At 40.1% G+C, this 15554-nt stretch overlaps 2 protein-coding genes across 4 annotated transcripts in view; one reads left to right on the top strand and one right to left on the bottom strand.

The window, feature by feature from the left end:
- The window catches only part of KCNC1 (potassium voltage-gated channel subfamily C member 1), a 121446-nt gene extending 120000 nt beyond the window's left edge, over nt 1-1446 (top strand). The window contains exon 4 of the mRNA XM_041481185.1: nt 1265-1446. Within this exon, the coding sequence (XP_041337119.1) occupies nt 1265-1446 (182 nt within the window). The remainder of the gene's footprint in view (nt 1-1264) is intronic.
- The window catches only part of SERGEF (secretion regulating guanine nucleotide exchange factor), a 141513-nt gene that overhangs the window by 7264 nt on the left and 118695 nt on the right, over nt 1-15554 (bottom strand). The window contains exons 11-12 of one of the 3 annotated variants that reach the window (XR_005956275.1): nt 6081-6124; nt 5731-5835 (exon numbers count right to left, since the gene is read on the bottom strand). The exons of the other annotated variants lie outside the window; for them this stretch is intronic. The gene's annotated coding sequence lies outside the window, so the exon portion shown is untranslated. The remainder of the gene's footprint in view (nt 1-5730; nt 5836-6080; nt 6125-15554) is intronic. 3 annotated transcript variants of the gene reach the window in all.

Below are 15554 nucleotides of genomic sequence, written 5' to 3' on the forward strand. Positions count from 1 at the left end.
CAACTTTCAAAGTCCTCAAACAATTCATCACAGCAAATGCACAAAGCCTGCACTGTGTGGACATCTCTAAACTAATATGTTATGTGAACTATTATTTTTCCCAGCAGAAGCACTGGTTTGTTACAGGACCTTCTGTCTGGCTACGTTTGTATCTTGTGTAATACAGCAGGGACTTCAAACTGGGTCACGGCCTCAAGGCCAACTGTCAGAATATCCAATTACAATCCATAACCACCTACTGAAGAGAGTCACAAAATCAAATTGAGAGCACAATATGCCTACTAGGAGCTTAGGCATGTGCAGTACTGCAAAATGCAGCAATAAGGCTACACATCTCCTTTGCACTTACATTTCACTTGGGAAAGTCTAATTTCTAGTTTGTGCTTCAATATCAGTGTCTATCCCACAAACAGCAAATATTAGAGCAGTACAGAGCACATCTAATCTTTTCTGTTTCGTTTCCACAGCATCTAAGTAGCCAAGAGTTACAAAATGGGAAGGGGAAGGAATCATATTTATGATCATTTCCAAGGGCAATGTAGCACATCTGCCACAGCCTGAAAACTGTCTATGAGAAGGAGCCTCATATCCAGCGATGCAGAGAAGTGGAGAAAAACACAGTAAGATGTCACTTAGCAAAAAAAGCCGTAGCAGATCCATGCAAGCATGCTGGGCATTTTCCTGTGCACTGTTTTTAGCATCAGGCAAATAACTGAGCCCACCCCTAGAGGAAGTGCTATCCTGCCAAATTACAATGACAATAGAAATTTCGTTCTGTTCTCACAGGGCACTTCAAAGCAGGAGCTGAATGGCTCACTGCACAAATTAATATGTATCTATTTGAAAGAATCACTCCACATTACATCAAATAAACAGTTTAGGTTACCACTCAGGCTAGTTTTTGATAGAATTTATTTTTTCCTTCTCAGTTATGCATGGTCATTTTGAACAAAAAAAAAAAAAAAAAAAGGAAGAAACTAGCAAAATTATATCCTAGGATTTAAAAACAGCAGACTTGCAGCTACAGATTTCTTGGGCTGATGCACCCATGTAGTTTTGTGGTGGAGCTGAAGCCCTGTAGGATGGAGATGGCTGCTTTGCTCTGTGTAGGTAGCAAGGACAGAAATCTACTGCAAGGATTATCTGTTCACATTTCTGTTTCCATGGGGAAACATAAATGGTACTAACTATGTCTAAAGCTCACAGGTGCTGCACGAGGTTTTTGTTTTGGTTTCACTCAAACTTGTCAATTCCTTCCCAACAGGAAAGCATCTCCAACTCAACACAGAACAAAACCTGGGCTCACGACTTTGTGCAAGACTGAACGTTACTGGTCCACTGACAATACATGAGGATTATATCATACACGAAGCAGCTGCAGTGCAGAGAGGATTAAGCATTAAAGATGCCTTTTTCTACACCTGTAGAAGACAAGAAAATCTTTGAATTTTGGTAACTTAAGTACAGGACAAAAACACCTGACAGAAATTAATTAATGGAGAGATTTGTCCTGAAGCTCTGACCGTTGCACTAATGTCTGTTCCATCAGGATATCAGACATGGCAGAAAGTGACATTCATTCAGAACTTACATCCTTGCCTCTCACAGTGACAGACATTCAATGTGTCACAGTGCTTAAACTTTGTATGACCAGAACTAGACAATCACAGTCTCACCACAGAGCCAGAGACTGCAGTCTCATGACCCTCTGTACTGTGTGAAACAGAACATACAGAAAATACCTTACACCCAGTGCTTAGTAAGAGGTCATCCACGCAAGGCAGAATGTCAGAGCTCATCTAGAAGAGTGCAACTCATCCAAGTGTCCCTTGGGACCATGTGGTGCCATGGCTATTTGTGCCTGTGAATTCTGGGTAGTAAAGCATTACCACCTCAAATTTGCACACACTTCAAACTGATGTTAAGTGATGACACAAAGAAAAGGAGGGGACAGCTGTGATGCATCTGACCTACAACATTACATCCAAGACCTAGAACTGAAGGGCATCTTCAGCACATGCCTTGGAAAAGTCACAGATGAACACAGAAGCAAGAATCTGAGAACCCCCTCAAACCGCATCCCAGTCCTACATGTAGCTTTCACAGCACTAAGCAAATCAAAGAGCAGGAGAAAGGACAGTCAGCAGGATGAGCAGGTGCACGCAGGTGAAATGGTGCTTCCTCCTACTTGGCTGGCTGAAGTCTAAAACAAGAGACCCCACTGGGCTCTCAGGAATTCCCTCATCAAGGAAGAACAGCTAGGTTGGAAAAGCATATTTTGGAAATGCTTTGGTGCTTAACATATTTCATACGGCAACCCTTTGTAGAACACTGGTCTATTTATAAGCATGAACTTTAAGGCAACCACACAGACCAGTCTATAGATGACTGTCAGTCCTTGGCATCATATAAAAAATACTTATGATATAACAAAAGTTGAAGAGATAGTCCAAATGGTTACATTTACCTACAATTTCTTCTGTTCTGACTGCTATTCTCTTCCTCTGAAGGGCTGTTTGCACTGAACAAAAGTGAGTGTTCTGGGATTTATCTCTGAAGGTGTCCTTTTCTGCAGAACACAATTCTCCAGCTCAGAACCAAGAATTGAAATGTGTAAACCTTCCACATGGACATCTTATGTAAAATAGCTTTGTGTTTAAATGGGCTTTAGTTTGAACTTCTCCCCTTTCATTTTCCCTTAGCAATTTGCAAGGCTGCATTTTGGTCAAATTTCAAGACACATGATATGAATGTGCATTACTGTTGAGTGAAGTCTAAAAAAACTGCTTGTTGATATTAAACAAGTGAGGGCTTTTTTCCCCCCCATGCTTAACAAGTAATCTGAGATCAATTCCAGCAGTTATAACCTAAAGTGTTAGAAATGCAAAGAGAAAAATCAAGGAAACAAGTGGTGACTGAGTTGCTAAGTTTCTGATTGAACTGGTAGATTTTCTCACTGCTACGCAAACATCGCCACAGAACAAAAGTAGCTGCAGCTCAGCAGTGCTGATATTAGGATGCCTTATTTTGCAAAGTTTCAAGTTGTGATCTTGATGTATCACAATGGCTCAGACGGTGGCACCCCTCCAAGTGTCACAGTGCAGCTGTAACAGTGACAGCACTGTAGTACTGCACGCTGTGAGAGCTTTAAAATACATAGCTCGATAAAAGCTATAGCATAGCTGTAGTCAGAGAGAGTTCAGGGTGAACTAACCCTCATTTCTGGGCAGGATTTGTGGATTGCAAGTTTCCTCTGTGCTGCAACTATTGTATTTGAGTTAACCCACTTGTATCTGGTTCAGCTGTGCCTACTTGCACTGTACTGTAGTGCAAGCGCACGTCTAATAAAACTCCTGTGGGTCATGTGCCTTGTCTTGTCTGTCTGTCTCAGTCTGTGCCTATTGCTACAGGGACTCATACTCACCACTGTGTGAGGGTCTGAACGGGGTAACTCTAGAGCTGCTCAGATACAACAAGGGTTGGGTCATTTGAGCACCTAGAAAAGGAGTAAAAAGTGGCAACATCCTCACATTCACACCGATGCCATTTGCAGCCACCATTGCCCTCTGCCTCATACAATATAGTTCTGTGAACTAACAGGACCCCTTTCAAAGAAGAAAACAGACAGATGACAGAGCTGTGACAAAAGATGAAACCAAGCAATAAAAAAAAACAGAGAAAAAAATTCCCATGATTCAGACTTCAAACACAAACCATAGAGAGGTGTGTGCACCAAAGGCAAGTCACGTTTTCCCAGAAGGGCTGATGAAACACAATGCTCTTCCCCAAGGTTGGCTGTGCATGGCTGGGCTGGTGTTAACTTCCAATGGTAAGTGAAACTATTGAATACTAAAGAAAAACAATTCAAAAAAACACCACAACAAACCCCAAACAAGCTGAAAACCACAAACTGCACCCTCAGTCTCATCCACGTGGCTAAGCCATTAGTCTGACTTCTGCCAAGCAGGACCAAGTGGTCCAGCTTTTCCTATTTCTTAAGGGCTAGGAAAAGATCAGGAACTTCAGTCATATCACCCTGTCAAGAAACTTATGCAAAGTAATGAACCAAATAACATGTACCAGATAGGATACATTAATTTTTTCCACAGGTAAGCAATAGCTAGGGAGACCAGGACCATAGGAATAACAACTCTATTCTTTTAGCTGTACTTTTGAAGCAAGAGTTCACTGAGGGTCATATTTCACTAAGAGTTCTGAAAAAAGTAAGCAAATGGTCAATAGTGGCTACGAAAGAAAGAGTGGGAGAACAGGCTTTGCCAGCTATAATTAAAAACAAGTATTATACCATTAAGAATTAAAAATGGTCAGGAAGAGAATCAAATCAGACAACCTCAAAAGGAAAGTGCCTATAAGGCAGGATTGGATCTGCTTCTCCAATCATCATTTCAAAATCATACATGACTGTTGAGTGAGGTCTGGGGAAATTGCTTCTTGATATTAAGCAAAGGAAGAGTTCTGCCATCAATATGTGTTAAAACCAAAGGCGAGTTTGCTTAGACAGAAACAGTTTTTGACATCACTTCTGGTGCAGAACAGAGGTGCTGGGCAAGACGTAAAGCATAGCTTGAAAACTTTTACCTTTTTTATCTGCATGATCAAATTTTACCCTATTCTCTATTACTTTTATTCACGGAACTATTTCATTACAAACCCATAATTCTTGTTGGAAAAAAACAAAGCTGTTAACTTTCAATAGCAAGCTGGCAAAATAGGAGCACTTCAAGCAATACACAGGGTGAAACAGACCCCAGGCCTGGGTGGCACGGAGCAGATTATGGGTGTGCAAGCACACCTTTTACACATTCAGGCCAGGTAGTCAGAAAATAACCTTGCTGTAGCACAGCTTCTTCACATTTCTACCTTCACCCTCCTCAGCGGTCAGATATCCATATATTCATCCTTCACAGCCTTCTTAGCTAATCTTCCCTAGAAGTGCACAAGGCAAAGAGAGAAACACTGGCAGAATCTGGGATGCCACTGGGTGGGAAGTGACACCATTTCAGTTGTTCTGATTAGGAAAGGCAAACAACATCCCTTACACATAAGGTTCAAGGTACATTTTGGGGGCACCTCACCAATGTGCCTCCATGCGTAGAAGATGCATCTAAATTCTGAACTGGAGGTAGCTCCTTAAGCAGAGGGAATATATCAAGTCAGTCCTTGGAAGAAAGGCAAGCACAAACCAGTGTCCTGAGATGAAAAATTCCTGCAACCAATGCTGTGAGATGTTTTCTGAAAATTTCTGCTCTTATACATTTTTTGGGTGCTGGCAAATTAGCTATACTAGAAACAGCATTCATGCAGAGATCCAAGGCTTGAAAGTAAAATTGTCTTTGGCACAGCAACAGGAAGAACAGCTGATGGGCAGAGGGATTCAGAGGCACCATGCCAGCTCCAGAAGGTTGGAGACCAGAATGGACAATGCAAGCTGGGTCCCTGAGATGCCGTTCAGCACTTTCCCATCTGATCCTCTGCATAACCTCAGGGAGAAGAAGAAACTAGCTGGACTGAAGACAAATATCTGACACCATTTTGGAAGGATTATATCTACCAGAGACAGAGAATAACAAAGTATTCTTCAAAATAAAAAATATAAACAAAACAAATACTTCTATCTCTGAAATAATATTGACCAAATTAAGAATTCAGGAGCTTTGCTCTCCTCACTCTGGAGGAAAGTGAAACACTGGAAATGTGAGGTCTCCATACATTGGCCTAACTGCTCTTTCCTGTGTCCATGCAGAAAGCCAGTTTCTTCCATTTTATATTTGGCACGAGACTAATTAGGCAGCAGCAGCAGATAAAAAAGGCAGCCTGGAATGAAAGGGAGACAGAAAAGGATTAGGTAGATTTTAAAGCCACATTTGGCTGTATAACAAATATATATCATTACTCACAGAGAAAAAGCAATAGCATGAAAACCTTTAAAGTGATGGATAATAATACTGAGAAAATAGCATAAAAGACCAAAAATCCAATCCAGCCCAAACTTCTGGTAAAATAGCAAGCTTCAGTATGCAGCAGGAAAAGCAATAGATGACAAAGTAGTTCTCACTAACCTGCAACAGGAATATGAGAGGAGCTGAATTTAGTCTTTACACTGCTGGAAAATAGAACAACCAAATATGAAAATGACAAAGCCAGACAATATTGAGATGTTTTCTTAAATCACTTTGAAATGTTTTTTTCTCTGGTTTTATAATAACTTAAGGCCTGCTGAACACCAGTCATAAAAATATTCCTTGTACAGTACAGCTAAGAGATCCCTACTTTGCAGGCTCACTTACTAACAGAACTGTAGTTCTGTTCATGGGTGAACCAAAATGCAATTCTCATGATTCTGGAAAATGAACTCCATCTCAGTGAGACCCAATATATGGAGGTTTCTTAAATCTATTCAGGAAGAGATGAAGCAAGAATAAGAATTTTAAGCATCCAATCAACCTAGAAGAAGTGATTCATATTCCAAATTAATCTAAAGATTTAAAAATGCTTGGATTCCCTAAATCAGAGCCTTTTCATTTTTTTTAATTTTTTTTTTTCCTTAGGGAGGAGGCATTATCAGCATTTTAAAGCTCTCTGTAATAATTACTGGCATAGAAAGGTTAAAAATAAAGAACATAATCTTTACTTTAAAATACTACAAAGGATACAAGAACCATCCAGGCCAAAGAATTTCAAGATGACCACACCTACTCATGTGTCTTTTTTTTTTTCCTTTGGTCCAAAAAACAGATATTAAAAAGGATTAGAACACAAGTGGCAATACTACCCTTAATATTTGTGTTTGCAAAATATTTCTATGTACACATACACATGAATTCCACATATAACTAGGGATGTTTGCTTAACAGATTTCATGTTTTCAGACCCCGCATTGATAGCTACAACATGATTTGTAGCACAACACAATTTCTATCTCTGCACACATCCCTCTGCAGATGCTCACTGGTGTTTTGGAGTACCTGAGTTTCTATAAGTGGGATTCAACTTGCCTTAGCCCAGAACATCCATGGTGTATGTACCTGTTACATGCACGTAGCCATCCTTCACAGAGGAATCTAAATCATCTCACACTCCAGGGACAAACAGGCTATTTTGGAGTGGGGTTCATCTCACCCAAAGCAAATATCTGAAGTCAAAAGAATCCTTCTACCAGCACCCTTTTACCCATCTCTTCCTCTCCACTGCCTACAGATAGCTGACTAGCTCAGGCAGAGTTTAAAGTTAAAGCAGACAGACCTTGCCCAAAAGCCCAGCCCAACCTGCTTTATGAACTTACCGCCAGGAGACATCGAGCTTTCTGAAAAATAAGGATGCTTCCCAGGCAAAATCAGAAACCCACTGAGATTTCAACGGTCCCCCAAATCTTTAAACAATTTTGAACATACTTATGTAACCTGATCGTCCAAAATGTCATCTATGTACAGAAAATTGTGAACGTTGTGCACCTAACAAACCTTCTCCCCAAAACCAAGATGGTGAGCTCTGCATTAGGAGCCCCTTCAGCAAGCACCAAGCTGTGTCTTCCTAGTTTTACTCCATCTTTGGCACCTAGTTCATGCAAGCATACACCAAAGGGACTTCCCAAGCTTTTTCAGCTACCAATTGTTACCAATTTCTGCATGAGAATGCCTATTATTACGGAGGAAACACGTTACATTGGAGTAACTTCTTAAGAAGTGGGAATAATTCTTATGTTTGAGTAGTAACTGTTGCTTTGAACACTTTAAATCACTGTGTTGAAATATGGTTTGAATACTTTCAGTTGCTCTGATTTTCAACACCTTCTCTCCTAGCCAGCGTGTCTTGCTGAAAGGTTGCTCATGGAATTGTTTACTTTCCAGCATGAAAGGTTATCTTTTTCAGAAATTTCTTAGGAAGTTTTTCTAATTAATTAGTCTACAGTTCCCACAGCACTTTATTGAATTCAATTCTTTTCTTTTTTTTTTTTTTTTAATTAGGTGTTGTGGGTTTTTTAGCTTGGTTAGGGTTTTTTATGTGTTTTAGAAAACTCCCAAAGCTCTCTCAGGCAGAACTATTTCTTGCTCTCTCTGCAAAAGATGATTTTTGGATGCTTTTGCTACTGAGAAATTTTTTTGGTTCTCCAGAGGACAATTAAACAATGACAACATTGTATTCAGCCCAAAGCATAATTCTATTTTTGAAAGTTTCATTTGACTAAACATGATACTGACCACAACTTTCTATCCACAAGGCAATGTAATTCAAGTTCAGCCTCATGTCCGTGTGCACTGGCTCAACCCAGGTCCCAGGAGGTGCAAAAACTCCTTAGCTGGCAATGTGATTAGGTAACCAGTTCTCCTTCAGGCTGACTACATGGATGGATTCAAAGCTGCTTCTCCAACTGGTAATCAGCAAAGGTCTTAATAGGATTTAAGAAGCAAAGGCAAGCCTTGGTGGGAAAGGCAAAGTGGACCAATTTCTTATCCTTGAAATGAAAAAAGAAGCCATGAGGAAAAAAGTTTGCGTGCAACTGAAAGCAAACCCCTGAGTCATGACTAATTCCTTCATTTCCAGCTCTCTGTTTCCATTACTGACGCTTTGCTCCTTTTAGCCCTGCGATTCCAAACTTTCTCATTATAGAGGGAGAATTGCCCTGCACAAAGCACAACTATAATCCTCCTTCCTAAACTCTGAAGGGATCTGGTTAGACTTTCCCTGTGACAAATGCCAGAAACCATCACAAGAAGCAGCAGACAGCAGGGGACTAAACCTCTGAGTGCAGCATTACGGGCTAAAGGCTACTCACTGACTGTGCTCTTTCTATATTTTCCCACCTCATTTTAACTACTTTAGGTTGTTATTCTTTAGGCCAAGGGTCTACTGCATGGTCTCACCTCACCTTGAGCCTGTGGATGTTATGTAATGAAAATAAATAATGAAAAAGCTCTAAAAATCTCTTTTGTATTTAATCATCCATGGGTTTAGATTCACAGTGCTTGGTAAATCTGGAACTTGAGAAAAGAAGTGAATAAAAACCCTGAAGTGAAGGTGTTATTTGGTTCACCTGTGTATTTGGAATACACTTGAAAAAATGACCAGTTAAATTTAACATGAGACATTATGCACTTAATTATCCTTTCTCACATGGTGACTGATATGAAACAAACCCATATTCCTTTATGCTGTTATGAAAAGAACTTAAGGAAGGAGTCATCAAGGCAAAGGTGACATACATAGGCCTGCTTTTAAAGAGTTATTTCCTTGAAAATGCTCCTCAGTTCTTTTTTTTCCCCATCTATAGTCCAGGGATATTTGACTATCCCAGGGAACATTTTAAAAGTTCACGATTTACAGGAATAATTCATACAACATCCTTAAATCATTGGCCATTCAGGACAGAGAAAAGAAAATAATACAGAGTGAAAGCAGAACTCAGTTAAGTACAGAGAAGCCATGCTAAAAGCCTTTTGAGGGCTCCTGAATGCATATGGGATCTGTTGAGACAAAAAGCTATTGCTAGGAGTCAGCGTTGATTTTCACATTTGTGCTGCACAGACCCTGGGGATTAAGTGAAGCACAGAATTCCGGAGTCAGGAGAAGAGCAGCATCCTGTGAGCGTGACACTTCTGCCTCTCTGGAAAGCTATAGCTCACAGGGCTGTAAAAGGCATCTTACTTCTTTTTTTTATGGAGCCAATATCATCTATGAACTGAGATTATTTTTAATTCATTTTGGCACTTAGTTCTTGCCTTCCACTTTCTGTGTCCAGCATCTCTTTCCCCCTAAAAAGAAATCTTTTGTCCCCTCTCCCTGCTGCCCTCATCCACACAACATTTCTGCAGACCCTGGCATGAAGACAGCATTAGCTGCAAATGTATCAGTGCAACAGAGAATCTGCCTGGTACCTGCTCACCAACAGTGTCTCTTTCAATCTTTCTCTGCCAATAAAGGATTTTAGGGGATTGCAGGAGGTTTACTTTCTGCGCAGGAGGCTAAGAGCTGCACTGTGTAACTATAGCGACAACTACTGTGAAAGCTCTTGATTTTTATTGACACGCCTTGCAACACCCTGTGGAAAAATTTATACAATTAGAGAAACAGAAAATTAAACATCCTAAAGGCCAAAGGAAAATATTGTGGTGATCTGCATCTCTATGCATTGCTTAAATACTTCCTCATGATAATTTGCTTCTTTTACTGTATAGCAGCAACGTTAAAATAGCATTTTAAAATTCGCAGTTTCAACAGTGATTTAAGCCTCCACAACGCCAAAACAGAAGATACACTTGCAATCAGCTCAGAAAACACTGTAGCACATTGCTGTATTTGACTAAGATTCATCACCGGGAAACTGACACTACATACATGGAGAGAAGAATAAGGTGCACACATTTTTTCATAGAGTAACAAACATTTGCATAGGGATATACTGAATTATTCATCTCTGACAGACAAGACAAAAGACACATCTTTCTAAAAGGTATTTCTCTATCCAAAGGATATGCATTTTAAAGGATTTTCCTGCGCTCACAGCAGCTGAGAACTGTGTGAAAACGATACTGAGATCCTTTGTCCCAGTCTTAAGAGTTCTGTGACTTGATAGACAAGTTTGACATTGCAAATCCAACAGAACAGTTTCAAGCTCACAGCAAAATATGAATATGCTGCAGTCTGAAATTGCCTCAAATATCCTGGAAAGTTACCAAATCGCTTACGTGGAGCTTGAAAATGCCACCTCTAAATGTGCTTCCAAGGCCATGATCCACCGTGCTGGAAAACTGATCCTTGCTAATGGCCACCATTTATAGCCTTAACCTTTACTGCATTGCTTCAGTTCTCTCCAACAGCTTAAACAATATTAATCAAAAACACTTCCAAAGATTTTAGCAATTACCACCAGACTGAGAACTAGACCTGCAAAAACCTTGACCTTATTGACAAAGTGGATTTGCATGGTCGCAGGAATTGCCAGATTTGCAGTCAAGGAATGGGACCAAAACACTTTACCCCAGCTGCCAATTCTCATTTCCTGCTCTGCTGTTGTGATTTATTTCTCTAAAGAAGCACAATAATCACAACTACTTTTTTATTTCAATCATCATCCAAAAGAAAAATATTTAATAGCCTGGTTAAGGGAAAATACTGAGCTGTTAATAGAGCTCTACTGAATCTAACACTCTTGCAGTACACAATGCAATCCTGGCAGCCTGGAAAGGATGAAAATGATGTGTTGCTATGGAAACAGGAAGGCACATGTTTAGGTTGCTCATCCCTGAAGAGCTGCCCCACCAGTATCTTTAAAGTCTGCTAATAAAATTTTAATCAATTATTAGAATAAAGTGAATTTTACCTCCTGTTGGACACCAGAATCTTGGTTTACATATTGTCAAGTTCTTTTAATGTTCCCTGCATCCAGCTATACCCTACAACATTAATAATTAATTTATTCAAAACAATGTTAACATACACTTTTCTAGTTCAGCTACTTAAAATTGTTATTCTACACAGCAATAGATACCAGCTTCCCAAATTAAATTCCTGTGCAGGTACAAAGCTGTTTTTTAATTTATTAATTGATATGCCATACCTCCTCCCCCTTCAAAAAAAGCAACCATATCAATAAATCAGGCCTGTGATTATTACTGGCTTAAGACCATTGACCATGGATATGCCCATTAAGAATGTGACAATTAGTCCAGTGCCAGTGTTGTCACTCACCAGACACCCTACACATCTGCTGTTTCCTAGAAATTATAGCTTCCACCTAACTATGACACACCTGCAGACAGATCTTTCAAAACACTAGGGCTTACAAAGTAAAAATGCATTTCCAGACAGCCAAACAGAAAACAGGCCAAGTTATTTGCTGGCAAATATCCACTTATTTCACTATTATCATAGCAGAGCATCTGGCTCCAAACATGCAACCACTAATTATCTGTACAGTTAACTATGTCAGTACACTTATTTGTTATTATACTGGGAAATCAATAAGCAAGACTTGGTCAATGCTACTACTAATCTATTAAATCATTCTTTATAAATAACTAAATACAATGTTAAGACTACCAGTACAGTAATAAACAGTTAACAAGCTCTGTATTCTGGATCACAAAACAGCAAAGCAAAGCCAAAAAGACAAGAAATCCATACTGTGAAAAAGCACATACAGTTTTTTCGTTTGTTTTTTTTTTAAATGTAGTTGTGGTTTAACTAGGCAGGCAGTGAAACACCACACAGCCATTCCCTCACTGCCCCCCAGTGGGATGGGAAAGAGCACTGGAAAAAGGTATAACTCGTGGGCTGAAATAAAGACAGCTTGATAAGACAAAAAAAAAGGGAGAATTAATAATAATAATAATAATGATAGAAGAATACACAAAAACAAATTATGCACAATGTAAGCGATCACCACCCCCCAGCTGATGCCCAGCCAGTCCCCCAAGCAGCAGCAGATCCCCTCCCAGGTTTTTGCCCAGAATGATGCCATATGGTGTGGAATATCCTTGTGGCCAGTTTGGGCTGCCTGTCCTGGCCATGTCCCCTCCCAGCTCCTTATGCCCCCTCCTCTCCCAGCCTACTCAAAACAACTAAATCATCAGTGTGTAATCAACATTTTTCTCAACTGAAATCCAAAACACAGCACTTCACCAGCTACTAGAAGAAAATTTACTATCCCAGCTGAAACCATGACAAGAGTCATACATTATAAATTATTATCTTAAAATTTTAATTAATTTTCATTCATGTATACAATATTCCTCTGTTTCAGTGTTCCTGGTAGGACTCCAGTGGTTCATTCAGACAAGCCATTCAGGAAAAAAACCAACTCTCAGACCACTAACCATAAATCTTTACTGCACTGAGATCTTGAATCAGAATATTAGAAGTATCAATGTCAGAAGAGATATGAGTGACAGCAGGAACAATATGTCCTTTAAACAGGCCAGACTTATCTGGTTTCAGCTTCAGAGATATCAAGTAGGGGTGATTTTCCACACTCTGCTCCCAGAACACACCAGCACTGTCAAGAACATGGCTGTCTGTATCCACTGTTATAGTCAGGATTCAACTGTTTTAAAAAAACCCTGACACTAATCTCCTGATCAACTGCACAAGATTTTTAAGGTGTTGATTATTTTTAAACCAAACTTGAAATACACTGATTTCCTCCAACAACACTCCCATTTCCTTTTCCTGGCTTTGCAATTAACATGAAGACATAATAACTGCAGGCACAGCCCTCCCCCAAACCAGGATCCCACTGTGTAAGCATTACGCAGTAGCTATATTTCTTCATCCCCTAAGGTATCCACTGTGATATTTTAAAAGACTTATTTGCTTACAGCTAAACAGATGATATTTACTCACATTACAAAACTCCTGTCATACAACTCCAGCATTATTTAAACACCTTCTCTTAGGAGACAATCAAGGACAGCAGGTCAGGACAGTCACACGCTGTCTGGAAAGGCTCGCACTAAGTACACACACATTGTCCCTTCTCCAACCATGCAAAAATAACCTGAACAAAATAATCATCCAGTTTCATCAGCAGTGTAATATACAACCAAATTTCTGAGCATTTTGCTAAATAAGTACATTCATTTACCCCTTCAGCAATAAAAGCCAGGATCTCAGCAGTACAGCAGTTCCCCTTGGCTCAGAAGGTCAATGTGACAGTGCTTCATTCCTGTTACTTTTTAAGGGTTTAGCTGCTGCCTGGGCATCTCCACTGGCTACCAAACTATTTCCAAATGTCCTTCCACCCAGGCATGAGTCTCTCCAAAATTCTGGAGACAAACAGCCTATGGGAAAGTGACAATGACACAGTGACATTTGGAGTACAGTGCCCGCAGCCTCCCTTCCTTATGAAGGTTCCTTTTAGTCGTGACACTAGCTAATGTATATCACTTTTATTGCATGAAAGACAGTGTGGCCTCACCACTCTCCTTTTTTCCATGTTCATATTTTAAACCCAGCTTATTGTTCAGAACTTTCATGGATCCCAGGCAAGAACAGCTTCAGAACATGGAATAATTTAGTCTAGACCTCTGGAGATTGTCTACTTAACCTCTGCTTGAGTGCCTACTACTACAACTACTCCCATGCCTTGAAATTTCTGCACTGCTGTCTTACACTTTGCACCAGGCACAGTACCCAGAGAGATTGCTGGGTGCAACTGGTTACTCTGAGGAAGCTTAAGGTTTGGTCATCTCAAGCAAAATTCCCATTTTTCCAAACTTGTGGGAACTTGCTTTTCCTCCACTCACACTTCTCTGCAGACAAAAATCCTCATTCTTTGCTGAGAAACTCAATGTCACTCTGCAAAAAATCCTATGCACTAGCCAGCTCCAAAATAGTGTAATTTTCAAAAAGGGTTGGATTTTCAGCTCTTTTTTTCTTTACTTCAAAAAGCACATATAAAGCTACTTTCTGCAGATGGAGTAAAACATACCATGTGAATACAGCAGATTGGCTTTCTCATTGGACACTGAAGGGTTGCTATGATTCAGACATTATGCTTTAATATTTAAACTTCCACAAGCTGCAGATATGCTGATATAAGAACAAACGTCAGAAGGCTGACGTTTCTGAGATCCATCTCAGAAAAAGGTCAACTACACACTCTGAAATCAGGTTCTGCTTCTGTCCATTGGAATTTGACAGATTTCAGCCACTTGGGTAAGAAAAGATTGCCAAAGAGGAATCCAGCACTATGGTGCAGCTTTCAAACACTCATGAGGAGACACTATACTGTCATTTCCTTTGTCCTTACTGGGAGATGTAAGAAATAGCAAATGGCTTTATTTATATACATTGGGCCCCTTGGTTCTTTTGCTTCCAAAGTCCTCTTTTTCCACAGATCCACATTTATTTACTGCCTGAATTTTGCAATAGTACCACACTACTTGACTCTACACAGGAAATTTACGGAAATTTACTCGGCAGTGTTATTTTTGCCTTCTCTAAAATTTGGCACACCCGTCAAACCAGGAGATTTCACAAGCTCCCTACAGCTCAGGACATCAGAACCATGAGGTCTCAATGTGTTCGGTTTGGTGTGGTTTGGGGGTGGTTATTTTTCCTTTTTTTCTTGATGATAGGACCCTTTATGCTGATTCCAGCCTTAAATGCTGCATCCTGAGCAGCACAGCAACTGGGGAAAACAAGATCTACAGTGTCAGCCACTTACATGTGTTCTCACGTAGTCACCATCTGTTTGGTAGTCCCAGAAGTCAGCAGCTCGTATCACAAAAAGCACTGTCATATTAAACACCCTGCTGACACAGAGACCATAGAGTGAGGGACTGAGACTTGCTGGCTGCTGAGCCATCAGGTTATGGCCTCAAAATGTACCAGCACAGAACCTCTAAATGACAGTCCTTCAAGGTCTTTTCCTCCTCTTCCTTCCCCCAGCTACAGGCTTTGCACTGATGATGAAACTGCTGCAGCTCACATTGTATAACTTTCCTAAATAATTGCAATTTTACAGACTTGCAAGTCTGCAAACATTTCTTATTGCATGTGTTTGCAAGATATGTTGAGAGGATGAAAAAAACCCA

The sequence above is a fragment of the Pyrgilauda ruficollis genome, unplaced genomic scaffold (genome assembly GCF_017590135.1).
Source record: "Pyrgilauda ruficollis isolate IOZ18807 unplaced genomic scaffold, ASM1759013v1 scaffold55, whole genome shotgun sequence".
Classification (NCBI taxonomy): domain Eukaryota; kingdom Metazoa; phylum Chordata; class Aves; order Passeriformes; family Passeridae; genus Pyrgilauda; species Pyrgilauda ruficollis.